Genomic DNA, 27,340 nt, shown 5'->3' on the forward strand with positions numbered 1-27,340 from the left:
TATCCTTTTATATTTGAATATATGGTGTGGTTTTAAAATGTGTGACCACATACTTAAGAACATACTCAACCATGTGAAGATACTAAAAAATAAATAGGTGAATTGAATGGCATGTGAATTATATTTCAATGAAGATGTTTACAACAACAAAAAAACAAGACAAATACTATGTGTCAGGTACTTGAATATAAAGACAAAACATGGTCCCTGCCTTCAAAAAGCTCACAGCTTAATGGGTCTTTCTATCCTTTTATTTTCTGCAAGGGTTAGAGATAGGTATTACCACTCCCAGAAAATAAGATAAATAGAATGCATTCCTAAAAGAAGAGAATGATGATTAGGTCCTGTTATTGAAACATTGCCGTATTCATCTTTGTTTCTATCAGAATTCTGTTATGCAAGCCTCTAAAATGATTGACCATGTGAAAATATGCAACAAGTATGGCTATGAATATTCTTGTGCTAGGAATTTTTACTACATTTTTGTATTTAAATTATACATAGTAAATAATGCTTGAAGACTGAATCTACAACATGGAAAATGGGACACCTTGGTTGAAGGATCTGTTCCACTATACCTGAGTAGAAGTAGGCAAGGAAGAGGGGAATGAAGTGTATTATAGGCAGAGGGAACAGCATAGCAAAGTCTAAGATACACAATGGCCTGGCTTGTTGACGATACTACCAGAATTTCAGGAGAGCAAAATTTACCTGCAGTTGAAATACCTAATATCTGAAACCAAATGTTATCATTTTCAAGAAACTGTTGTCATTTTCCAAGGAGAAAGAAGATACTTGTGATACTAGCATTGATCAAGAGTGGAAGAAAACTCCTTCCAGCTAATGGCAGAAAGTGAACCTACTACTAGCTGCCCTTGCACCTTTAATGACAAACATTTTGCAAGAGATCAAAACAGAAAAAATGTTTAGGTACTTTATAAAATCTAGCCTTAGCATCTAAAAAGTTTGATGGCATTCTCAACCCTTTTATTTGGAAGTTAATATTCATGCTATGTTAGTGAGACCTGAGGACTCCCACCAACACCCCCATATGACAGCTCCTCAGCCTACTAAGTCAAATATACATATAAAAACCTCTCTCTGGTGACCTAACCTCACTCTGACTTTAAAAAGGATGAGTCCTTAAGACCAAGCACATCTTCAGTTGACCAGAAGGAGAACCTGGATTGAAATCATGGTCCAGCTAGTATACACATTGTTAGTCATTGGCTTGGGTGGTGGTTAGGATGTGCTTGAGATGGGAGGGGAAGCTTGAGGTAAGGTAGCCAGTGATGAGTGCTGCTGTTGGCATTCCAGGTATGTTTGTGATTGCAGGTTTGTTTGTGACGGATAAGCACATGTCCCTGTCCGCCAGGCCAGGTTCCTAATGTATAACTTTTTGCAATTAAGAAGCATTTTATAACACACAAACCTACTCTGTGAAAGATTTATATATTAGTTAAAGGCTCTGTCCAAGGTTGAAAGCACTGAAAATGGTCTTTAAACAACACATGATGTTTTCTCCGTATTTTCTGTGGACGCAGTTTCTCCGGTTCAACCAGCAAATAAACCTTGTCTGCCCTCTAGTGGAGATCTGTGGTTATATTGAGCAGTGTCCTCCGGCTTTAGGAAGAGTACCCCATTTCTCTTGATCGGCTTTCCAAATTTTAGCCTCTGCTTCCTTAAAGAATTTTTATTACCACCAAAGCAACATGTTTATAATTTTGTTCCATTTTCTAAGACGCTGGTAAATACCTTCCCTAGCTTCCCCATGGGATCATTGCAAGCCCTGGGTTTCAACTCAGATGATCAGCTCACCACCACCCCACCAGTACCAAACCTATTCCTGTTTTCCTTCCTTTTGCTCATGTCTCAAATGCTGTCAGTCTCTGTGCCTCTTCAAATCTTACTCTTCTGTCAAGATTGGACTCATAGCTCACTTGTTCCTGTGAACACTGTACCCACATGAGATCCCTCTTCTGAACTTCATGAAATACTACTTCCTGTGCTATGCATTTACACTGTACTTGTTGTATCCACTTTTCAATATAGTAGCCAGATTAACTCCTTGACTGTGGTACTGTCTCACCCTTCTTTTTGTCCCCTGTGGACTCCAGCAGATTTTAGTGAATATGTTGACGATTTATTTGCCAAAGATATCCCATATCCTGACTCTGTCTTTTCCCTTGTTGATGACTGAATAGCTAATTGTCTAGATTTAAATATGAGTACAAACAAAATAGCAATGCATTTCTCCCTAATCAAACTAGTCTTAGCAGTACATCTATGTCTTAAATATTCTAATTTCTTTTTGATCAGAGTCATGACTGTATCAACTCCTTGGTTTGAAAATGACTTTGGAAAACTTGAAAAAATTATGCTGTTAGTCCAGTAATATTTGGTAGGTAATCAGTGTTCCTTCATTACCCTTCTGTGTGTGTTCTTTGGCCAGCTTGCTTGCTTGCTTGCTTGCTTTTTGAAGTATAGTTGGCATATTATATTACTTTCAGGTATATAACATAGTGATTCCACAGTTATATACATTATGAAATGCTCACCAGATAACTGTAATTACCATCTGTCACCATACAAAGTTATTACAATGTTATTGACTGTATTCCCTATGCTGTACTTTTCATCCCCATGACTTATTTATTTTATAACTAGAAGTTTGTACTTCTCAATCCCCTTCACCTATTTCACCTGTCACCCTGGCTCCCTTCCCTCTGGCAATCTCTAGTTTTTTCTCTGTGTTTATAAGTCTGTTTCTCTTTTTTGTTTTTTTGTTGTTGTTGCTTGTCTGTTTTGTTTTTTAGATTCTTTATGTAAGTGAAATCATATGGTGTTTATCTTTCTCTGTCTGACTTATTTTATCAGCAAAATACCCTGTAGGTCCATCCATGTTGTTGCAGATGGCAAGATCTCCTTTTTTACAGCTCAGTAGTATTCCATTTTACATCTGTATCACATTTTCTTTATCTGTTTGTCTGTTGATGGACACTTAGGTTGCTTACATATCTTGGCCATTGTAAATAACACTGCAGTAAACATAGGGCTGCATTTATCTTTTCAAATTATCATTTTCGTTTTCTTTGGATAAATGCCAGAAGTGGGATTATAGGACTTCTATTGTAGTTTTTTGCGGAACCTCAATACTGTTTTTTCAGAGTGGTTGCATCACTTGACATTCCTACGAACAGTGAACAAGGAGGGTTCCCTTTTCTAAGCATCCTTGCTAACATTTATTTCTTATCTTTTTTGATACTAGCCATTCTGATAGGTGTGAGGTTATGATCTCATTGTGGCTTTGATTTGCATTTCCCTGATGATCAGTGATGTTGAGCATCTTTTCATGTATCTGTTGGCCATCTGTAAGTCTTCTTTGGAAAAATGTCTGTTCAGGTCCTCTGCCCAGTTTTTACTTGTATTATTTTGGGGTGTTGAGTTCTGTGAGTTATTTATATATCTTGGATACTAACCCCTTATCAGTTATGTCATTTGCAAATATCTTCCTCCATTCAATAGGTTGCCTTTTCATTTTGTTGATGATTTCCTTTGTTGTGCAAAAGCTTTTTGTTTTATGTAGCCCCAATTGTGTATTTTTGCTTGTTTCCCTTGCCTTGGGTGACATATCCAGAAAAATATTGCTAAGGTTGATGTCCAAAAGATTACTGCTGCCTGTTTTCTTTTAAGACTTTTATGGCTTCAGGTCTTACCTTTAGGTCTTTAATCCATTTTGGATTTATTTTTGTTTATAGTGCAGGAAAGATCTATTTTAATTCTTTTGCATGTAGTTGTTCAGTTTTCCCAACACCATTTATTGGAGAAACTGTCTTTTCCCCATTGTATATTGTTGCCTCCTTTGTTGTAGGAGCACACTGACATTTTAAGAAGTGGGTTTATTTCTGGGCTCTCAATTCTATTCCAGTGATCTGTGTATCTGTTTTTATGCCATTACCTTACTGCTTTGATTACTATGGCTTTAATAGTATAGTTTGAAATCTGGTATTGTGATACCTCCAACTTTGCTCTTCTTTCTCAAGATTTCTTTGGCTTTTCAGAGTCTTTTGTGGCCTTATTTCTGAATAACGTTTAAAGTTGTAACTTTGGCTAATTGTATTCTAATTCTTTATATCCATAAATAATTCAAGTGTTTAATATTAAGAGAAACTTTAATAATCACATTTTAGTTAGCCTCCTCCAGATGTTATCAGTGCCTTTTACATTTTTAAATTCCTTGGGGAGTCATGGTAATCATGTGTCACAGAGGACTGGTACTAAAACCAAAAGGCAGTAAGCAATTGGAGTGTGGCTAGCAGGACACACAAAAAACAGAACAGATGATATAGGTGAAAGGGGCATGCAGACATTATCTCCAGGGTGAAGCTAAGACAGAGCTAAGAGTTTTAAATCAAAGTTTAGAGCACAGAAAAGATTCGCTGTAGGTAGAGATGATATTCAAAATATTTAGCAACTAGTATGGCATGCCTATAAATCAATCAGAATAGTCAGGAGCAAGACCTGGAAATCCTCTGCTGTGCCTGGCATCATCCTGTTTGTTGTTGGATATTGAAACATTCTGAGAGGCGGTAGGCAGCTACTATTTACCATCTGGTACAGAAGTATTTCACTGTTTAAGCAATTAGTACCGTTGTACCACTATGTTCTGGTACATAAGACCATATGTCCATATTGAGGGCTCAGGCTACAAAGAAGGAAATGGACCAATGGTGGAATCATCAGAGAATGAGATGTGGAATTTCACTTGAGTAGGAGCGAACAGAATTTGGACAGGGAGAGAATTCAAAGACAGGGTCTTAGGATCAGGCCCTTATAAGTGCCCCCAGAGTATTCTTTTGATACAAGAGAAGCAGCTTGTTCTGGCAGAAGATATATTTGACCTTATTAGACAGAATCTTGACTCTGCTGCTTGCTCTTATGTTACTTTGAGCAAATTATCCCACTTCTATGAGTTTCTTCAGCTGAAAAGTAAGTCTCTACTCATACCTGCATAGCATTCATCCCAGGGTGGCTCAAATGAATAATAGTCTTTAAATTATGGAGAACCAAAAGATGGCACAGAGGCATAGTCTTATTACCTTATGGTGGATGCCGCTTGCTCTCTACCCCATTTTAAGCACTCATCTTGGATTGAGAGACCAGGATATGACCAATAATTTAATGAAGATGAGGCACATGATATATTGAAATTAGTCTAAGGTTTATTCCTAATTCTGCCACTTACTAGGTTGTGATACCAAGGTTATGATGCCTTGAACAATATTAATTAATTCATCTAATATCTACTGAGCATGACTGTCACTAAGCAAACATAGTCCTGCCCTTATAGACCTTACAGTCTAGGAAGGGGGACAGTAGATGCTTTGGAGAGCTAAGTTCCCATCATCACTGATCTCCCTGGTACCTAGCATAGTTACCTTGAGGGAGTAGTAGCTATGTGTACCCCAGGCTTTTTAATGTTTTTACAAACACTTAAGATAAAGGTTTTCAACCTTTAACTGTTTGTTAGTTATCTGTGAAGCTTTTTAAATGTACACATTCTTGGGCCGCATACCTCATGGTGTACTGGTAAATGTTTAAAAAACCTGTTCTCTGGGTGGGGGCTGTTTGTAGCATTTGCTGATTTTCCTGGTAAATATTCCCACCATGGCCAATTTCAAGCTTCCAATGTGAATGTCAGGAGATTCCTAAAAAATCTAACAATTGGCTCTCACGAGCCTACTAACCAGCCCCAACACACCATCAGCCCCACCTCAAAGCTAAGGAATAAAAATTGGTAAGCATGAGACCTGGAGATTTTTGTTATTAAAAAAGTTGTAAAGGGAGCCAGAGTTAAGAACCTTATAATGTTTTCATATTGCATGTTTGTCAGATATAACAGGTCAGAACACAGGAAAACTTGTTGCTTTTTTTAAAAAACCAAGTAGCCTCAAAGAGTTGAATCTCTGATGATAGAAAAGACAGTGTAGCAATTCTGAAATTTTCCCAAGTGGGTGAGTTAAGTTGCACATATTAAACAAATTTTGGGGCTGCCTGAGTGGCTCAGTTGGTTAAGTATCTGCCTTTGTCTCAGATCATGATCCCAGGGTCCAGGGATCAAGTTCCACATCAGGCTCACTCCCCCTGCTTGTGTTCTCCCTCTCTCTCTGTCTTTCTGTCTGTCTCCTTCTCTCTCTCTGTCTTTCTCTCTCTCTGACAAATAAATAAAATCTTTAAAAAAATTTTTTTAAAGGATTGTAGACAAAAGACACCCAGCAACAGCTCTCAATGGTAACCCATAAGCAGAACTGGGTGGTGCCACAAGAAAGATGCACAATAACTGTTAAGTTTGGAGGGAGACAGACAGCCTATCAGGTGATTTAAAAAAAGTGTCATGAACTTCAGGCTTTTGAAACCATCTTTCAAAGCTGGGGAGAGATATAGGAGGGGAGAGGGGCCTTCCACATTGATGAAACAGTGCGGACAAAGGAAGTTAATAGGTACTTTTGAAGTATAATGAATCAGTCCACTTGGATTGGAGAATATGGAAAGTGTAAAGAATCTTAAACAATAAGGTTTGGGAAGGTATTTAACACCTACATAGTGCAGTGTTTTTCAAGGCTAGCAGCACTTCCCTCTCCCCAGCCTACTCATCAGCAAATATCACTTGGGTGCTTACATTTTTCCAAACACCTTTATTTAGCAACCTACTTCTATGTTCAGGTAGTAGATTCATAAGAATGCATTAATCTTTTAGTTCATACTTAATGGTTCCTGAATACCCTAAAATTAAATGCACATTTAGAATCTCATACCATATTGTTTATAGGTTGAATTTTTCTTAAGAGCATCAAGAATTATTTAACAATAGGACTGTGTAATATAAAAAGAGCAACAAATATGTATTTAATCGTTTTATTAATTAGATCTCTTCCTTACACCTTAGAAATGATTCCGTTCACTAAGAAGAAACTAAGAGCTATCTCTATACTTTTATCCTGGTAATTTCTAATGCTCTGAGCAGGTTGACTATTTGGCTTTTTTTCTTTTTCCTGACAATGTGTGAAGTTACTTGACAAGGTAGTTGGTTTTATCTGTCATATGAACTTGTTAGAATAGAATAGTAAGCTTTCTACCTTTAGCTATCATTTAAATGCCACTTTTCAAGATAACTGCATGACTTATTGAATAAGCAGTGTTTTATTTTTGCTTTTGTGGCACTGAATTCTGAAAGAAACGTAATTGAGCATTTTCTTCATTCCTTTTAAATCAATTTTACTCTAAGGCCTACAATACCTTGATATATACTAAGTTGTTTTTTTCTTTTTCCGAGTAATAGCAATGGGAAGCAAATCATTCATTGCCCTGACTATTGTAATATTAATCTAAGAAAGACAGACAAAGTTGAGGATCTTGTATTAGAAGTACTACTCTGGGGGTGCCTGGGTGGCTCAGTCATTAGGCGTCTGCCTTCGGCTCAGGTCATGGTCCCAGGGTCCTGGGATCGAGCCCCGCGTCGGGCTCCCTGCTTGGCGGGAAGCCTGCTTCTCCCTCTCCCACTCCTCCTGCTTGTGTTCCCTCTCTCGCTGTCTCTCTCTCTCTCAAACAAATAAATAAAATCTTTAAAAAAAAAAAAAAAAAGAAGCACTACTCTGACTAGCTTTTTGGTGTGTGCCAAAGGGATTTCCCACTCCTTTGGCACTATTTTAAAGTGTAGAAGTCATAGAAGAAAGATGACAAATGATATTATTTTATTATAAGCCATGAAAAAGAAATGCTTTCTTTTGTGGCTCCCTCCCTACCCACTATCTTTGGATATAGGTATCAGAGTCAGATTTTTAGTTTAGAGGAAGCTAGTTATAACAGAAAGAGAGACCTGAGTTCAAATCCTAACTATACCACTTATTAGCATTGTGTCCTTGAACAAGTCTAATTATGGTGCATATTAAATAAAATATGCCTTTGTAGATATAACTTATTTTGGCTGTCTGTGCCCACTAAGGAAGCATCAAGGGTGTTTTTGCTTTTTACGTCTCCATATACTCTCATCACAATTCTCACAGGTAGAAAAATCCAGGGCACCTGGGTGGCTCAGTTGGTTAAGCGTCGGACTCTTGATTTTGGCTCAGGTCATGATCTGATCTCAGGGTCATGGGATTGAGCCTCATGTCAGGCTCTGTGCTCATCAGGGAGTCTGCTTGAGATTCTCTCTGTCCCTCTCCCTTGCTCCTCCCCGCACTCACAAGCACTTTCTCTATCCCTCTCTCTCTCTAAAATAAATAAATCTTAAAAGAAAAGAAAAATCCACCAAAGAGCTGAAAATAATTTGAATTATCCCCCTTTTCGTCTGTTCTGAAGTTAGTAATAGGCCATAAACATAAAAGGTTGCTCAACCTTATTAGTAATCAGGGCAAAGCAAATTGAGACCATTGGTAGAAAATAAAAACATGATGATTCCAAGTGTTGGGTAGGATTTAGATCAACTGAAACACTTTTTCCTGGTGGGAGTATATATCAGTACAACCACCTTGGAAAATAATTTGGCACTATCTTGTAAATGCTAACCTTCATTTACTCGGTGACCCTGCAGTTCCACTGCTTGGTTTATATCCTGTGTTGAGACTCTTATGCATGTAGACCAAAGGACATGTACAAGAATGTTTATAGTGGCATGGTTGATGTCACCAAAAATTGGGAACAATCTATATAATTAGAATGGATAAACTTTGATATATTCATATAATGTAGTCTTTTACCTCAGTAAAATGAAATATAGTTATATGTAATAAGTGGATGAATCTTGTTTGCATAATACTATTAAAAAAGTATATTGGGGGGTGCCTCAGTGGCTCAGTCGTTAAGCGTCTGCCTTCAGCTCAGGTCATGATCCCAGGGTCCTGGGATCGAGCCCTGCATCGGGCTCCCTGCTCAGTGGGAAGCCTACTTCTCCCTCTCCCCCTCACCCCCCGCTTGTGTTCCCTCTCTCGCTGTGTCTCTCTCTGTCAAATAAAATCTTTTTTAAAAAAATTAAAAAATTAAAAAGCATATTGAGGAGACTACATACATATAGTACAATTTTTAAAGCTCTTAAACAATCAAAACTAAATGATACATTGTTTAAGAATATAGAATATAATTAAAAAGAATATAGAATATAATTAAAAAGACAATGGAATTAAAAAATAATGAAAAGAGGTAGAACCAGTAAAGTAAATAAAAATGAAATTCTAAAAAATCCTCAAATAATACAAAAGAAGACAGAAAAGGAGGAATAGAGGAATAAAAATGTAGGTGACAAACAGAAAATAAATAGTAACATTATAGACCCAAATCTAACTGTATCAAATTACATTAAATGTTGGGCGCCTGGGTGGCTCAGTCGTTCAGCGTCTGCCTTCAGCTCAGGTCATGATCCCAGGATCCTGGGATCGAACCCCGCATCGGGCTCCCTGCTCGGCGGGAAGCCTGCTTCTTCCTCTCCCACTCCCCTGCTTGTGTTCCCTCTCTCGCTGTCTGTCTCTCTGTCAGATAATAAAATCTTAAAAAAAAGAAAAAAAAAAATTACATTAAATGTTAATGAACTAAACACTACAAATAAAAGGCAAAGATTGTCACAATAGATAAAGCAAGATGCAACTTTATTATTTTAAAGATTTATTTATTTATTTCAGAGAGAGAGAGTGTGCGGGGTGGGGGCGTGGAGAAGGGCAGAGGGAGAGAGAATCTCAAGCAGACTCTGCACTGAGTACAGAACCCGATGCGGGGCTGGATCCCACAACCCTGAGACCATGACCTGAGCTGAAACCAAGAGTCAGATGCTCAATCAACTGTGCCACCCAGGCTCCCCAAAATGCAACTATATTTTGTTTATAAGAGACAGTCTTTAAAATACAAAGAGATTGAAAAATATGTCTTGTATAAATAAGTCTGTAGTGGCTATATTAATATCAGATAAAGCAGATTTCAAGATAAAAAGTCTTACTAGAAGATAAAGCAATCTTGAAAAAGAGGAATCAAGTTAGAGGATTTATATTTCCTTCAAAACTTACTATAAAGTACAGTAGTCAAGATAGTGTGGTCCTGGCATAAAGACTGACAAATAGATCAATGGAGCAGAATAAAGAACCCAGAAGTAGACCTTACCTATACAATCATTTGATTTTTTACAAAGGAGCCAAGTAATCCAGTGGGGAAAGGAAAGTCTTCAACAAAAGGTACTTGAAACTAGATATCCATGTGGGAAAAAATGAACCTCCTACTCACACCATATACAAATATTTTTTCAGGATGGGCCTTAGAACTTATATATAAGACCATAAAGCTTTTATTAAAAAATATGGTAGAGTAGGAGCACCTGGGTGGCTCAGGCAGTTGAGCACCTGACTCTTGGTTTCGGCTCAGGTCATGATCTCAGGGTCGTGGGATCGAGCCCTGAGTCTGGCTCTGTGCTCTGCATGGAGTCTGCTTCTCTTCCTCTCTCTCTGCTCCTGCCCCAATTCACGCACGCTCTCTTGCTCTCTTTCTCTATCTCAGATAAATAAATAAAATACTTAAAAGAAGAAGAAAACACCTTGTGCAATATTTTAAAAAGTATGGTAGAGTGTGTTTGTGACTAAAGGGTAAGCAAAAGTTTCTGAGGACATGGAAAACAATTACCATTGGAGAAGAAAATTGCTAATTAAACTGTAATTGCAACTTTCATACATTGTTGATTAAGTGTAAAGTGTTACAAGCACTTTGGAAAAAGGCCTGGCAATTTCCTGTAAAACTATGCATGCATCTATCCCATTACCCAAAAGAAACAAAAACATATTTCCACCAAAAAAAAACCCCCACAAAAGAGGGCTCCTGGGTGGCTCAGTCAGTTAAGCCTCCAGCTCTTGATTTTGGCCCAGGTCATGATCTCAGGGTCCTGGTATCAAGCCCTGCATCAGGCTCCATGCTCAGCGGGGAGTCTGCTTCAGATTCTCTCTCTCCCTCTTCCTCTCCCCCTGCTCACATGCTCTCTATCCCTTTAAAATAAATAAATCTTTAAAAAAAAAAAAAAGGAAAGCTCATATAACAGTTTTATTCATAATAGACAAAAATTCAAACACCCCGAGCACATACATCAGTAGGAGATGAATAAACTGTGATGTATTCCTACAATGGAATCCTCAGGAATAAAAAGGAATGAGCTCTTGTTAAATGCAACAGCATGGATGAATCTCAAAACATAATGCTGAGTGAAAGAAGCCTCGCACAAAAGAGTACATACTATATGATTCCATTTATATGAATAGTGGAATCATATAAATGGAATTATATGCTATGTGCTAATTTGGGGGGGAAAGTTGTGGTAGAAAAATCAGAACAGTGGTTGCCTCTAGGGGTGGGTGGTGCCAGGTGTTGACTGAGAAGAGGTACAAGAAAAAATTCTGAAGTAATAGAAGTGTTTTGCTTCTTTTTTTTTTTTTAAGATTTTATTTATTTATTTTGACAAAGAGAGACACAGAGAGAGAGAGAGAACACAAGCAGGGGGAGTGGGAGAGGGAGAAGCAGGCTTCCTGCGGAGCAAGGAGCCCAATGTGGGGCTCGATCCCAGGTCCCTGGGACCATGACCTGAGCCGAAGGCAGACGCCTAACAACTGAGACACCTAGGTGCCCCAGAAATGTTTTGCTTCTTGATAGAAGTTTTATATTTACACAGATACATACATTTTCAAAGCTCTTTGAAGCTTTGAAGCACTTAAGATTTATGCATTTCATTGTATATAAATTTTACTGTAAGAGGAAATTACTGAATTGCTGAATTCTAATTAATTATATACATTTAATGGCAAGTGTACTGATGTCTGTAACCTACTTTATTTTTTTAATTTTTTTTTTAAAGATTTTATTTATTTATTTTAGAGACAGAGCACAAGAGGGGGGAGCGGGAGAGGGAGAAGCAGACTCCCTGCTGAGCAGGGAGCCCGATGCGGGACTCGATCCCGGGACTCCAGGATCATGACCTGAGCCGAAGGCAGTTGCTTAACCAACTGAACCACCCAGCCGCCCCTGTAACCTACTTTAAAATGCATCAAAAAGTAAGATGGATTGATGGAAAGGCAGATAGATAAATTAATATGTGATTAAAATATTAATGGTAGAATACATATGGTGAATATACAGATTCACTATACCGTCTTTCAACCTTTTTTATGTTTGAAATTTTTTATAGTAGAGTGAGAACAAGAAAATTATAAACTTAAAATTCAAGGTAGTAGTCACATCCTGGGAGAAGGATAAGAATGGGAGATAGGTAATAAGCACACAGATGCAAAGGTATCAGTACTAGTCTGGCTTGTTTACGTTTTTTTTTTTTTTTTTTTTAAAGATTTTATTTATTTATTTTAGAGAAAGAATGTGAGTAGGGTGAGGTACAGAGGGGGAAGGAGTAGGAGGGGGAAAGGATCTCAAGCAGACTCTATGCTGAGCACGGAGCCCAACACGGGGCTCCATCTCACAACCCTGAGATCATGACAGACACTCAACCAACTGAGCCACCCAGGTGCCCGAGTACTAGTCTAGCTCTTCAGTGTTCACAGATACTCATTGTATTATTGCACCTCGTAACTTACATATATCTTAAAAATACCCTTTATATAGTTTTCATACAATTAAAAAAATACGATAAGAATACATCAGAACTTGAGCTCTATTAACCAATAATAACAATAATGAAGCACTATTTGTTAAACGACATTCCAGGAAATCATTTCTCTATATTATAGTTCTCTTGGGCCTCAAAATCTAACATTTACATTTGCTTATCTGAATCTTTTCATTTTCTTTCTTGCGAACTTCCCAGGTTCTATTGACTCTAGAGACAATCAGTTCTTTTCCTTTTAACACCCTTCTTTTCAATCCCTAAGGGGAATACTTCTGAACCCAAAACCTCCCCTACAGGCACATAGTTTAGCACACTATGACATTTAACCTGTCTTCTCTCTGTGCGTAGAATCTTTACTTCTTTCTTCCCTTTGTGGAAAATAATAGGCATGCCTCAAATCAATAACGAAAATAAAATGAGAATAAAAGTTGTAGAGTTTTAAGTAATAGTAGCTGACCAGGAACGGAGACAGGATGATAAAGAGGTGAATGGGTTTGGTTCCATAAACTCGAAAATGTAGGTGGCTCAGTGACAGACAGTACACATAGTGTTTGAAATTATTTTTGTCCTCCAGTTTTTATGTTTGCCAAATAGAGCAAAAGTGACCAAAAAGCAAATATAAAATGTCAGGGAACAAACTTAAGGAAAAACTTAATACCTTAGTATTATTAATTCTCACATCTTTTCTCACTTTTCCTTTATGTCAATATTCTTGTGTACATGAAAATCTGTGTAATAACTTATAAGACCTAACCTAGGCCAGGGAGGAGTAAATGATAGGCTTTTTCAATGTGTTGGAAGGCAGCATTTTATCAGTTTTAATTCTAGCTTCACCATATGAGTTTCCTTGGACAACTTACTTAGTTCCTCTTTGTGAATTTCAGTTTCTTCATCTGGAAAATCCTTATTTCACTGAATCTAAATTGCCATGTTATAACACCTTCAATTATTTTATGTGCCACTAAGAAAAAATAAATATTGCTATTAAACTATGATTCAGTGCTTTTTTATTGATTGAAAATATTTATCCTAAGCTGTGTGTGTGTGTGTGTGTGTTAGAATCAGTGAGAAATATAGTACCATCAGCCTTCTGAATTATTTTTTAAGATTTTATTTATTTATTTATTTATTCCTTGCAAGCAGGGGCAGGGGCAGAGGGAGGAGAGAATCCCAAGCAGACTGCACTGAGCATGCAGCCCAATGCTGGGCTTGATCTCACGACCCCAAAATCATCACCCAAGTGGAAACCAAGAGTCAGATGCTTGACCAACTGAGCCACCCAGGCGCCCCTCAACCTTCTGAATTTATAATTAATAAGTAGGACAATGTACTTAAAGTATTGAGCAAGGAGCCTGGCACATTATAAATAATAACTAGTAGCCTTTATGTTGAGGGTGATACTGTTCGTGATTTGATCATGAGCACTTTGTGAAGTAGCTCATTGTTTAGGTTGTTCTTTGGGGATCAGAATTATTTTTTTTTTAATTTTTTTATTCTTATGTTAATCCCCATACATGGGGATCAGAATTATTAATAGAACATCTTAATGAGATTTGTTGGTGGCAATCAGAATGCCCACTCATTTTGAATCTGAAATAGCATAACAGTGGCATAACATCTTTAGTTGGTTTTCAGAGGTAATTCTTTTAACTATTAGCATTTTGTTATCAATGAAATTTGTTGGCTATTGTTGAAGTTTCCTCCAGAAATAAATTCTACTGATACATATCAACCTTCTGTGTTGGTTGAAGTTGCTATTTATGGAGAGAATTTGTTCAAGTGCACAAGATGAGTGAGATATGCCTATATGTAAAGCTTAGTAAAATTGCGTTGTTGATATTATGATATATGACCTCAGGTTTTAAACTATTTTTTTTATCATTTTCCTGTCTATGCAGGAGGCAGACAGTGGGGAGGAGGAATGCCGGTCACAGCCCCGGAGGTATGTTTGTTCGTTATATTCTATAGCATTTCTATCGTTAATGTTTTTTCTCTAATTCTTTCTTAGTCTTGTCAGATTAGTTTATCATGGTTTTCCAAGAAGCTTAATTGGTCTCTCAAAATGGGATTGCTTTAAGAATCCAGTTACTGACTCAGAGATTTAAAATGGTAGATTGCATTATGTTGTACACGTGAAACTAATACAATGTTGTATGTCAGTTATACATACATACATACATACATACATACATAAAATGGTAGATTGCTTTAAGAAAGTGCAGGTATGCCAATATTGGTCCAATTTTTATTCAAGTCTGAAGAACTATCTTGATTAATAAAAAAGTAAATTTTCATTACCTTTTAGGAAAATATCAACTAAACATTTCAGCCTTCAGTTTTGTACTTAGGTTTGTCATTCATTTTGATGGATATTTAAATTCTTATAGATTGGTCAATATTTCGCTTCTAAATACAAAGGATATACTGAGTAACTTACCCAATCCTTCAAATACAATGAATACTCACAGAGTAGTGGACATATTGTTAAAAGGGTACCAGTGCCTGCTGCCATTAAAAGAAAAATATTACGAGAGATATTTAGGAATTATATAAATATTTTTGTTATCTCCTATAAGTGGTTTTATAAATCAACTTTTCCCCCAAGAAACAGTTCTGGTAAGTTCAAGATGGTCATTTAAATGCTACCAAATTTGTATCCTTTGAACTCAATCACATGAGCTGTTCTGTATGATACAGAGGAAGTGTACAATAAGCATGCTCAATGTAGAGAACCTGGCCAAAGGGAATGCTTCCTTAATGATGAATTATCAAGTGTTTGTTGCTGTATACCACTCTTGTAAACTGCAAGTTTATATAAAAAGAGTTCCTTTTCATCAGTAACTGAAGCTTATTGACAGTAAATTTCCTGTCTTGGTTAGCATGAAAAATTTGGCTTGCAGCTTAATTTCTCACTATCACTTGGGGAAGATCTGACAGTGAAGTGTCATTCTTTCACATAGGGCTAAGAGATAGAAACCCAGAAAAAATTTTAGCTGACTTATTACCAGAGGCATCATAACCTTATTCCCATTAGAGTGAAAAAAGGATTCCAAAAGATTCTGAAACTAGGCCAAATGTGTAAAGATCATTGGATTAATTTCAAGCTTTACATATTGACTTGGCATCTACTGGGAGATACTTGTTGTTCCAAAAATTACATAATGATGAGGCAGTGCAAGTTTACTCTCATTCACAGTCCTGAATTGTCAAGCCATTAAGAACCTTTATAAAGACCACTGTTTTTAAAGTTGTTGGCAATATATCATTAATATGACTAGCAGAGGGTTTTTGTAGGCTTCTTCTTTTTACAAGAAAAGGATCATTTATACAAAGAAGGAATGGAGAAAAACCTGGTAGCACCCATTTTTTTTTAAAGATTTTTATTTATTTATTTGTCAGAGAGAGAGAGAGAGCACAAGCGGGGGGAGCAGCAGAGGGAGAGGGAGAAGCAGGCTCCTCACTGAGCAAGGAGCCCGATATGGGACTCAGTCCCAGGACCCTGGGATCATGACCTGAGCCGAAGGCAGACGCTTAATGACTGAGCCACCCAGGCGTCCCTGGTAGCACCCATTTTTAAAAATCAAAATTTACTTGCCTGTTGTAATTTCTTACATTCAGTATGTTTCCCAGGCTATTTCTAAATCTAATTGCTTTAGTCTGACTCAAAACAAAGAAACTTCTCTTAAGTGCCAATTGAATGCCCTTTGTAGCTAGATATGGTATGTAAGAGGTTGATTTTTTGTGTGCTTGACTACTACAGATTATTTTGGCATTCCCTAGCACTTACCAGAGAATAAACCAGCACTGAATTAGCATCATTTCACTGAGCATGCCTGAACTCATCTTTTCAGTTTGTGGGTTCAGTTGTGGTTTATAGTAGAGAATTGAATAGTAAACAGCATATTATTAAACCTAATGCCAATTCCACATAATAAAAAAGATGTTTCATAAATTATCTCTTATTTTAACCAAATGCCATTTATTGGGAAAGTCTTAAGTTAAAAGTAATCATTTAATATAATTAGCTCAAACTATGAAGTCTTTAAAAACCAATGTTCACAGGCAACAACAAAAATAGATAAATTAGTCTACATCAAAATTTTTGCGAATAATATAGCTGATAAGGGGTCAATGTCCAGAATATATAAAGAACTCTTACAACTCAAGCACAATGGAAAAAGAACAATCTGTCTTATTCAGCTCAGGCTCCTATAACAAAATACCATAGACTGAGTGGCTTAAACGACAGGAATTTATTTCTTACAATTCTGGAGGCAGGGAAATCCAAGCTCAACGTGCTGGCAGATTTGGTTCCCGGTGAGAGCTTTCTTCCTGGATTTCAGACAGCTGTGTTCTTACTGTGTCCTCATATGGCTGTGTGAAAGAGGATGCTCTGGTCTCTTCCTCATATGTAGACATGAATCCTGTCATGGGAACCCTGTAACATCATCATGGCATCATCTAACCCTAATTTCCTCCCAAAGGCTCCCATCTGTAAATACCATCACATTAGGGGTTAGGGCTTCAACATATGGATTGGGGAGTGGGACACAAATATTCAGTTCATAACATTCCACCCTACCTCCCCAATTCATATCCTTCTCACATAAAAAATATATTCATTCCATCCCAGTAGTCCCAAAAGTCTTAACTCATTTTAGCATCTACTCCGAAGTGTGAAGTCCAAAGTCTCATCTAAATATCTCATCTAAATCATGGGGCGCCTGGGTAGCTCAGTTGATTAAGCATCTGCCTTCGGCTCTGGTCATGATCTCAGGGTCCTGGGATCGAGCCCCATATTAGACTCCCTGTTCAGCGGGGAGCCTGCTTCTTCCCCTCCCTCTGTCTGCCATTCCCCCTGCTTGTGCTCTCTCTCTGTCAAATAAATAAAATCTTTTAAAAAATGTATCTCATCTAAATCAGATATGGGTGAGATTAGAGGCAGAATTTCTCTCCAGCTATGAACCTCTGAAACCAGGTAAGTTATGCACTTCAAGACATGGTGGTAAGAGAAGCTTAGGAAAACATTCCCATTCCAAAAAGGAAAGTAGGAGAGAAAGAAGAGGTGACAGGCCCCAAGTTAATCCAAAACTTAGCAAGGCAAATTCCATTAGATCTTAAACCTCAATAATAATGCTCTTTGGTTTCGATACTCTTCACCGGGGACCCACTGGGGCAGTTGTCCTGCCTTCAAGACTCACTGGAGTTGGTGGTGCCATCTCCACGGCTCAGCAGGGCAGCCCTGCACCCTTGGCTCCCTCGAAGTGCCACCCATCTGGCATTCTGCCAGGGCCCATCTACCTGGCACTCTGCTGGGCAGCAGGACCAATGCAAAGGCAGCCTTGCCCCTCAGCCCTTGCACTCCAGGCTGTAGTTAGAGTAGCAGTCCTGATGATCTCTGAATCGCCTTTGGGGTCCTTCTTCCCTTTTCTTGAAGGATAATGTATGTTCACAGCCTTCCTTCATTCTCTCTTGTTTTCTTTGCTTCCTTTAGTCCCAGCTGGTAGTGTTTCTGCTGGTATAAATCCCATCTTTATTCCTAGCTTCTGAGGAGATGGCTGTGGAGAGGTCCATGGTTCACACCCACTTTCATCATCACACCCTTGGGGCTTTCTTCTGAACATGCTCTCTCATTTTTTACAATATAGACAGAATTTTCCACATCTCTAAGTTCTGTTTCATTTTGCTTAACTACTTCTTCAATTCATTTCTCTCTTCTCATATTTTACTATTTACAGTTGGAAGGAAGGAAGCTGTTCCTTCAGTGCTTTGCTTAAAAATCTCCTGAGCTAAATATCTAATTTCCTCACTTACAAGTTATACTTTTCACAAGACACTAGAACATGAACATATAATTCAGCTAAGTTCTTTCCTACTTTATAACAAGTATTGCCTTTTCTCCGTTATCCAATAACATGTTCCTTATTTCCATCTGAGACCTCATCAGAATGGACTTTACTGCCCATATTTCTACCAACATTCTGTTCATGATTATGATGTATTCTTTAAGAAGAGAGAGAGCTTTTTCTCCAGCCCTCCTCTTTTCTTTCTGAGCCCTCACCAGAATTGCCATTAACACTGCCTTCATGACAATCTTACCTTTTTCAAGCATGCACCTCAGAATTCTTCCAGCCTCTAGCCACTTCCAAAATCCAAAGCCATTTCCACATTTTTAGGTATTCAGTATAGCAGCACCTCACTTCTCTGCACCAAAATCTATATTTGAGTTTTCCAGAGAAAATAGGAAATATAGAGATAGATTTAGTGTAAGGAATTGGTTCACACAATTATGGAAGCTGGGAAGTCCCCAAGATCTGCAAGTTGGAGATCCTCGAGAGCTGATGGTCTGACTTCCAGTTTGAGCCTGAGTCTGATGAGGAAAAGACTGATGTCATAACTCAAAGACCTGCAGAGGGAGCAAATTCTTCCTTGCTCAGCCTTTTGTTCTATTCAGACCTTCACTGGAATGGTGAAGCCTACCCACATTGGGAAGGGCCATCTGTTTGACTCAGTCTACTGATTCAAATGTTAATCTCATCCAGAATCACCCTCAGAGACACCCCCAGAATAATGTTTAACCAAATTTCTGGGCCCAGAAGTTTGTGGCCCAGTCAAGTTGATACATAAAATTAACCTTTGAACAACTCAATTAAAAAATGGGTAAAGAGGGCGCCTGGGTGGCTCAGTTGGTTAAGCGACTGCCTTCGGCTCAGGTCATGATCCTGGAGTCCCAGGATCGAGTCCCGCATCCAGCTCCCTGCTCAGCGGGGAGTCTGCTTCTCCCTCTGACCCTCCCCTGTCTCATGCTCTCTCTCTCTATCTCATTCTCTCTCTCAAATAAATAAATAAAATCTTTAAAAAAAAATGGGTAAAGAACATTTCTCCGAAGAAGATATACAAATGACCAATAAGTACATGAAAGATGTTCAGTATCACTAATCATTAGGGAAATGCAGATCAAAACTACAATGAGATACATCACCACACTCATCAGGATGGCTACTACCCAAAAAACAGAAAATAACAAGTATTGGTGAGGATGTGAAGAAATTGAAACCCTTGTGCACTGTTAGTGAGAATGTAAAAGGGTACAGTATTGTAGGTCCTCAAAAAACTAAAAATATAATTACCGTATGATCTAGCAATTCCACTTCCGGTTATATACTCAATTAAAAGCAGGGTCTTGAGAAACTTGTACACCCATGTTCATAGCAACATTATTCACAATAGCCACTGGCAGATAAATGGATGAACAAAATATGGTATATACATAGAACGGAATATTGCTCAGCCTTAAAAAGGAAGGAAATTCTGACACATTTTACAACATGGATAAACCTTGAGGATATTATGCTAAGTGAAATAAGCCAGTCACCAAATAATACGTATTGTATGCTTCCACTTACATGAGGTACCTACAGTAGTCAGATTCTCAGAGATAGAAAATAGAATGTTGATTGCTAGGGGCTGGGGGAAGAGGAGAATGGAGTTATTGTTTAATGGGTACAGAGTTAAAGTTTTAGAAGAGAAAAAAGTTCTAGAGATGGATGGTGGTGATAGTTGCTCAACAGTGGGAATGTACTTAATGTACACTTACAAATAGTTAAGATGGCAAATTTTATGGTATGTACATTTTACTATAGTTAAAAAACAATGTATTCATGCTACACTGGCCCCTTTTTATGACAACTCTGGCAATGCTTTGTCTTTCTCAAAAGATAAGCATAAAAAGATAACATGATCACAGAGTTAAAAATCAGGTTGTATATTATTTTTGGTAAAAAAGATAAATGGATGACACTCAATGCCAGTCTTCCTTGTGCATGTTTATGAACTCATTGCTTTGCTGATTGTGTGATGACCCACTTTGCTTATTTGGGAACAACCAGGAAGATGAGTATAAAACTGAACCATACAGCATCCAATATTCAACAATTTGACCTATAAATGGCTCTCTCATATGAGTTAACTAATAAAATTATAAGACAATAAATAAAAATGAACAAAAGAAATACACCACTGAAATCTTTGAAATCACAAGACATCTTTTTTAGGGTGAATAGTTGTGATAGGAAACAAAGTACTTGAGATCTAAATTTAGAAAATAAGTATTTTAATTACAGTAGAGTTCTTCCATTCCTGTGTGTACCAACTCTAGGCTAAGAGTTGTATAAAGAGAAAAGGAATGACCTTTAGGAAATTGTTTGTAAGGTCAGAAATTTATAGTATTGTACAATAATATGGCTTCAAACATCCAGAAATTGTGCTATTTAAAAAAAAATGGAAATGAATATTTAAGCCATTCACGACAGTTTTTATATTTTCCCCAGTCAATTCAAGCAATACATATAATATTTGTTACCAATTTTTTTTTGTTTCAAAAATTTTTTTTGAAAAAAAATTGTGTTCTGTTGACTTTAGAAGTGCAAACACCATGGGTGAATTCTACAGAGTGATTTTAATGGAATGGAATGGTGGTCTGTAGAGAGGGTGACTTTTTAAATTTTATTGTAGTTGGCATACAGTATTATATTACTTTCAGCTGTACAACATAGTGATTCAACATTTGTATGCATTACGAAGTAATCACGATGATAAATCTGTGTACTAAATGTCACCATACAAATTGTTGCAGTATTATTATCTCTGTTCCCTCTACTGTCTGTACGTTGTATCCCATGTCTTATTTGTTTTATAACTGGAAGTCTATTTCCCCTATTTCACCCATCCCCACAGTCCCTCCCCTCTGACAACCAACAGATTGTTCCCTGTATCTATGAGTCTGTTTCTGTTTTGTTGTTTGCTCATTTTGTTTTTTAGATTCCACATATAAGTGAAATCATACAGTATTTCTCTTTCCCTAACTTATTTCACTTAGCATACTGCCTAGGTTCATCCATGTCACAAAAAGCAGGATTTCATTCTTTTTTATAGCTGAGTAATAGTTCACATATTCCATTGTGTGTGTGTGTGTGTGTATACATATATACATACATGTATATATATATATATATATATATATATATATATATATATATATATATATGTACTTACCACATCTTCTTTACCCAGTCATCTATTGATGGACACCTAGTTTCCTTCCATATCTTGGCTATTTTAAATAATGCTGCAGTGAACATAGGGATGTATATTATCTTTTCAAATTTGTGTTTTGTATATATTGGATATTAATCCCTTATTGGTTATGTCTTCTCCCGTTCAGTAAGTTGCCTTTCATTTTGTTGATGTTTTCCTTCCCTGTGTAAAAACTTCAGTTTGATACAGTCGCATTTGTTTATTTTTGCTTTTGTTGCCCTGTCTGAGGAGACAGATCCAAAAAAATATTGCTGACACCAGTGTCCAAGAGCTTACTGCCTATGTTTTCTTCCAGGAGTTTTAAGTTTTCAGGTCTCACATTTAGGTGTTCAATCCATTTTGAGTTTATTTTTGTATATGGCATAAAAATTGGTCCAGTTTCATTCTTTTGTATGTCAGCTGTCCAGTTTTCCCAGTACTATTTATTAAAGAGACTGTCTTTTTTCTATTGCATATTCTTGCCTCCTTTGTAAAAGATTAATTGTATAATTGTGGCTTTATGTCTAGACTCTATTCTGTTCCATTGAACTAAATGTCTGTTTTTATGCCAGTGTCATTACTGTTTTGATACTATAGCTTTGTACAAAGTATAGTTTGAAATCAGGGAGTGTTATACCTCAGCTTTGTTCTTTCTCAAGATTGCTTTGGTTATTCAGAGCCTTTTGTGTTTCCATACAAATTTTAGGGTTACTTGTTCTAGTTCTGTGAAAATTTGCCATTGGTATTTTGATAGAGATTGTGTTGAATCTGTAGATGGCTTTGAGTGGTGTGGATATTTTGACATTCTTAATTCTTCCAGTCCATGAGCATAGTTTATCTTTCCACTTATTTGTGTCAACTTTAATTTCTTTCATCAGTGTCTTATATTTTTCAGAGTATAGGTCTTTCACCTCCTTGGTTAAATTTATCCCTAGGTATTTTATTCTTATTACAATTGTAAATGGGATTGTTTTCTTAATTTCACATCTTTGATAGTTCATTATTAGTGTGTAGAAATGGAACAGATTTATGTGTACTGAGTTCATATCTGGCAACTTTACTGAATTAATTTATTCTCATAATTTTTTGGTGGAGTCTTTAGGGTTTTCTATATATAGTACCATTTAAACTGCAAATAGTGACAGTTTTACCTCTTCCTTTCCAATTTGGATGTCTTTTATTTCTTTTTCTTGTCTGAACAATGTGTCTAATACTGTGTTGAATAATAGTGGTAAGAGCGAGCATTCTTGTCTTATTCCTGATCTTAGAGGAAAACTTTCAGCTTTTCACCATTGGATATGATGGTAGCTGTGGGTTTATCATATGTGGCCTTTATTGTGTTGAAGTATGTTCCCTCTATACCCACTTTGTTAAGAGTTTTTATCATAAATGGGTATTGAAATTTATCAAATGCTTTTTCGGCATTTATTGACATGATTATCTGATTTATATCCTTCTTTTTGTTAATGTGGTATATCATATTGATTGATTTGTGGATATTGAACCATCCTTGCATCCTCAGAATAAATCCCACTTGAGTATGGTGTATGATTTTTTTAAAGTATTGTTGAATTCAATTTGCTAATATTTTGTTGAGGATTTTTGCATCTATATTCATCAGGGATATTGGCTTATAATTATCTTTTTTTGTGGTGTCTTTGGGTTTTGGTATTAGGGTAATGCTGGTCTTACAGAATGATTTTGGAAGCATTCCTTCCTCTTTATACTTTTTTGGAATAGTTTGAGAAGGATAGGTATTAACTCTTCCATAAATGGTAGAATTCACCTGTGAAGTTGTCTGGTCCTGGACTTTTGTTTATTGGGAATTCTTTGATTACAGGTTCAATTTCATTACTAGTAATCAGTCTATTCAGATTTTCTATTCTTCTTGATTCAGTCTTGAAAGATTGTATGTTTCTAGGAATTTATTTTTCTAGGTGTCCCATTTGTTGTCATATAATTATTTGTACTAGTGTCTTATGATTCTTTGTATTTCTGTGGTATCCGTTGTAACTTCTCTTTCATTTCTATTTTATTTATTTGGGTCCTCTCTTTTTCTTGATGAGTCTGACTAAAAGCTCATAAATTTTGTTTCTTTTTTCAAATAACTGCCTCCTACTTATATTGTTTTCTATTTTTTACTTTAGTCTCTATGTCATTTATTTTCACTCTGATCTTTATTATTTCCTTCCTTGAACTAACTTTGGGCTTTGTTCTTTCTCTAGTCCTTTAGGTGTGATGTTACATTGTTGTCTTGAGATTTTTCTTGTTTCTTGAGGTGGACATATGTCGCTATCAACTTCCCTTTGAGAACTAGCTTTGCTTTGTTCCATAGATTTTGGACTGTTGTGTTTTTATTTTCATTTGTCTCTAAGTATTTTTTTATTTCCTCTTGATTTCTTCATTGACCCAATTTTCTTCTTATAATTGATTTCTAGTTTCATAATGTTGTGGTTGGAAAAGATGCGTTATATGATTTCAGTCTTCTTAAATTCACTGAGACTTGGGGCGCCTGGGTGGCTCAGTCAGTTAAGCGTCTGCCTTCAGCTCAGGTCGTGATCCCAGGGTTCTGGGATCAAGCCCCACATCGGGCTCCCTGTTCAGCAGGGAGTCTGCTTCTCCCTCTCCTTCTGCCTCTCTCCCCAGCTTGTACTCTCTCTCTCAAATAAATAAATAAAATCTTAAAAAAAATTTTCACTGAGACTTGTTTTGTGACCCAATGTGATTTATTCTGGAGAATATTCCATGTGTTCTTGAAAAAAAAAATTATTCTGCTGTTTTAGATGGAATGTTCTGCAGATATTTATGAAGTTCATCTGGTCTAATGTGTGATTTAAGGCCAATGTTTTCTTGCTGATTTTCTGTCTGGATGATCTATCCATTGATGAAAATGGGGTATTAAAGTCCCCTACTATTATCTTATCACTGTCAGTTTCTTCTTCTATGTCTGTTAATATTTGCTTTATTTATTTAGGTGTTCCTATGTTGGGTGTTCTTTTCCCTTGGGATTTGGTGACTTTCCTTAGTGTTATGTTTTCCTTTCTCTTTATTTTTTATGTATCTATTATAAGTATTTGGTTTGTGGTTACCATAAGGTTCATATATAACATCCTACATTTATAGCAGCCTATTTTAAGTCAATGATTGCTTCAGTTCAAACACATTCTAAAAGCACCACATTGTTACTTCCCCCCTCCCCATGTTTTATGTTTTTGATGTCATATTTTACATCTTATTATTTTGTGTATTCTTTGACTAATTATTGTAGATCTGGATGATTTTACTAATTTTGTATTTTAACCTTCATACTAGTTATGTAGGTGGTTGACCCACCACCTTTCCTATATGTTTACTTTTACCAATGAGATTTTTTTCTTTCATAATTTTCTTAGTTCTAGTTATGTACTTTTCTTTTCCATTTAAGGAGGGCACATGTTATGATATGCACTGGGTGTTATACGTAACAGTGAATCATTGAACACTACATCAAAAACTAATGGCTATACAGTAGCTAACTGAACATAATAAAATAAAATAAAAATAAAGAAAGAAAGAAGTCCCTTTAATATTTATTATAGGGCCAGTTTGGTGTTGATGAACTCCTTTGTCTTCTGCTTTTCTGGGAAATCCCTTGCCTCTCCTTTAATTCTGAGTGATAATCTTGTTGGGTGGAGTATTCTTGGTTGGAAGTTTTTTCCTTTTAGCATTTTGAATATATTCTACTCCCTTCTGGCCTGTAAAGTTTCTGCTGACAAATCAACTGATAGTCTTATGGGAGTTCCTTTGTACATAAGTAGTTGTTTTTTCTCTTGCTGCTTTTAAGATTCTCTCTTTACTTTAACTGATGACACTTTGATGATTATGTGTGTTGGTGTGGGTCTCTTTGGGTTCATCTTACTGGGGACTCTTTTTGCTTCCTGGACTTGGATGTCTGTTTCCTTCACCAGTTTAGGGAAGTTTTTGGCAATTTTTTCTTCAAATAGTTTTTCTGTCCCTTTCTTTCCCTCTTTTCTCCTTTTGGGAGCCCTATAATGCAAATGTTTGTATGCTTGATGTTGTCCCAGAGGTCCCTTAAACTAGCCTCATTTTTAAAAATTCTTTTTTCTTTTTGCTCTTCTGATTGGATGATTTCCATTACCCTGTCTTCCAGATCGCTGATCCATTCTTCTACATTCTGATCTGCTGTTGATTCCTTCTAGTGTATTTTTCATTTTAGTTTTTGAATTATTCAGCTCTGATTGGTTCTTTTTATATTTTCTGTTTCTTTGTTGAAATTCTTCCTGTGTTCATTCATTCTTCTCCTCAGTTCTGTGAGATTTTTTTTAACCATTACTTTGAATTTTATCTGGTAGATTGTTTATTTCCATTTCATTTCTTTTTCTGAGATTTTATCATATTCTTTCTTTTGGGACATATTCCTGTCTTTTTATTTTACCTAACTCTCTATTTGTTTTTATGTATTAGATCAGTTACACGTACCAGCCTTGAAAGACTGGCTTTATGTAGAAGTCACCCTGTGGGGCCCAGTAGCACAAACACCTTTGATCGCCTGAGCCAGGTCCCTCAGGGTGTTTCTTGTGTGGGCTGTATACACCTTCCTACTGTAGCCTGGTCGTAATTAGTACAATCTCATTGGTGTGTGGGGTGGCCACAATAGCCGTAAGCATGCTGGTGGGCTGGGAAGCCCTCTGGCACAGCTGACTGCTGTGTCTGGCTGTGACTGTTGCCAGCATTCTAGGTGCAGGGCTGGCCCATCAAGGCAGGAGCACTTAGGAATGGCTCTGGTGCTGACTGAGTGTGCCTGTGCCTGTGGGATGTGGTGTATCAGGGATCCACTTGGGAGGGGCTGGGTGGGTAGGTTGGATGGGGCTAGCGGTGCTAGCACAGTAGATGGAGAGTGTCAGAAGTGGCACCTGCTACGGCCAGGAAAACCAGGTAGAAGGGAAGTAAAAAAATAAAAAGTGCCCACCAGTGAGTGTTTCTGTCTCCAGGGAACATTACAACAGATCACTGCCCCTCCAGGAGATCCACTGACTAGTGGATCTCCTTCATGTATGGGAGGAGGTGAGCTCAGTATCTTCTTACTTTACCATCTTGATCCCACCTCCAGAAGGTGACTTCTAAGATTACATAGCTGTTTGTGGAGAGCGAGTTATATCCAAAATATGACCAGCAGGAGTCTGTTGCCCTCTGGAGGAATCTAAAATAATGGGGGCTGGAAGTACTGACCCTTTTCTTTTTAAATTAATCAATGTGAAGTTATTTTTCTTTTTTCTTTTTTTTTTAAGCAAGCTCTATGCCCAACGTGGTGCTTGAACTCACGACCCTGAGATCAAGAGTTGCATGCTCCACCGACTGAGCCAGCCAAGTGCCCCTGTGAAGTTATTTTTCATGTTCAGCCCAAAGCCTTTCATGTTTTAAGCCTGGTTTCTTCCTTCTTAGTCATTGATAGACATAAAGAATTATTCACCATCTACTGAGAAAGTTCTTCACCTTTAAAAACATGTTATTTCCCCCAAGGTACTTCAAACCTAGCAATGAAAACAAAGTTTGCAGCAGATGGGATAGAGAGCATTGTGGGCCAAAGGAGTCTTGGGAAATGTCTTGGAAGAGCTGGATCTTGAATGAATG

General features: G+C 37.1%; 1 protein-coding gene across 2 annotated transcripts in view; it reads left to right on the top strand.

Moving 5' to 3' along the window:
- Window positions 1-27,340, top strand: part of SSH2 (slingshot protein phosphatase 2) — a 244,279-nt gene that overhangs the window by 82,799 nt on the left and 134,140 nt on the right. For both annotated transcript variants that reach the window (XM_035027658.1, XM_035027659.1), the window contains one exon: window positions 14,533-14,576. In XM_035027658.1, coding sequence (XP_034883549.1) covers window positions 14,533-14,576 — 44 coding nt within the window. The remainder of the gene's footprint in view (window positions 1-14,532; window positions 14,577-27,340) is intronic.

The sequence above is a fragment of the Mirounga leonina genome, unplaced genomic scaffold (genome assembly GCF_011800145.1).
Source record: "Mirounga leonina isolate KUSES-001 unplaced genomic scaffold, KU_Mleo_1.0 Mir_200, whole genome shotgun sequence".
In the NCBI taxonomy this organism is placed as follows: Eukaryota; Metazoa; Chordata; class Mammalia; order Carnivora; family Phocidae; genus Mirounga; species Mirounga leonina.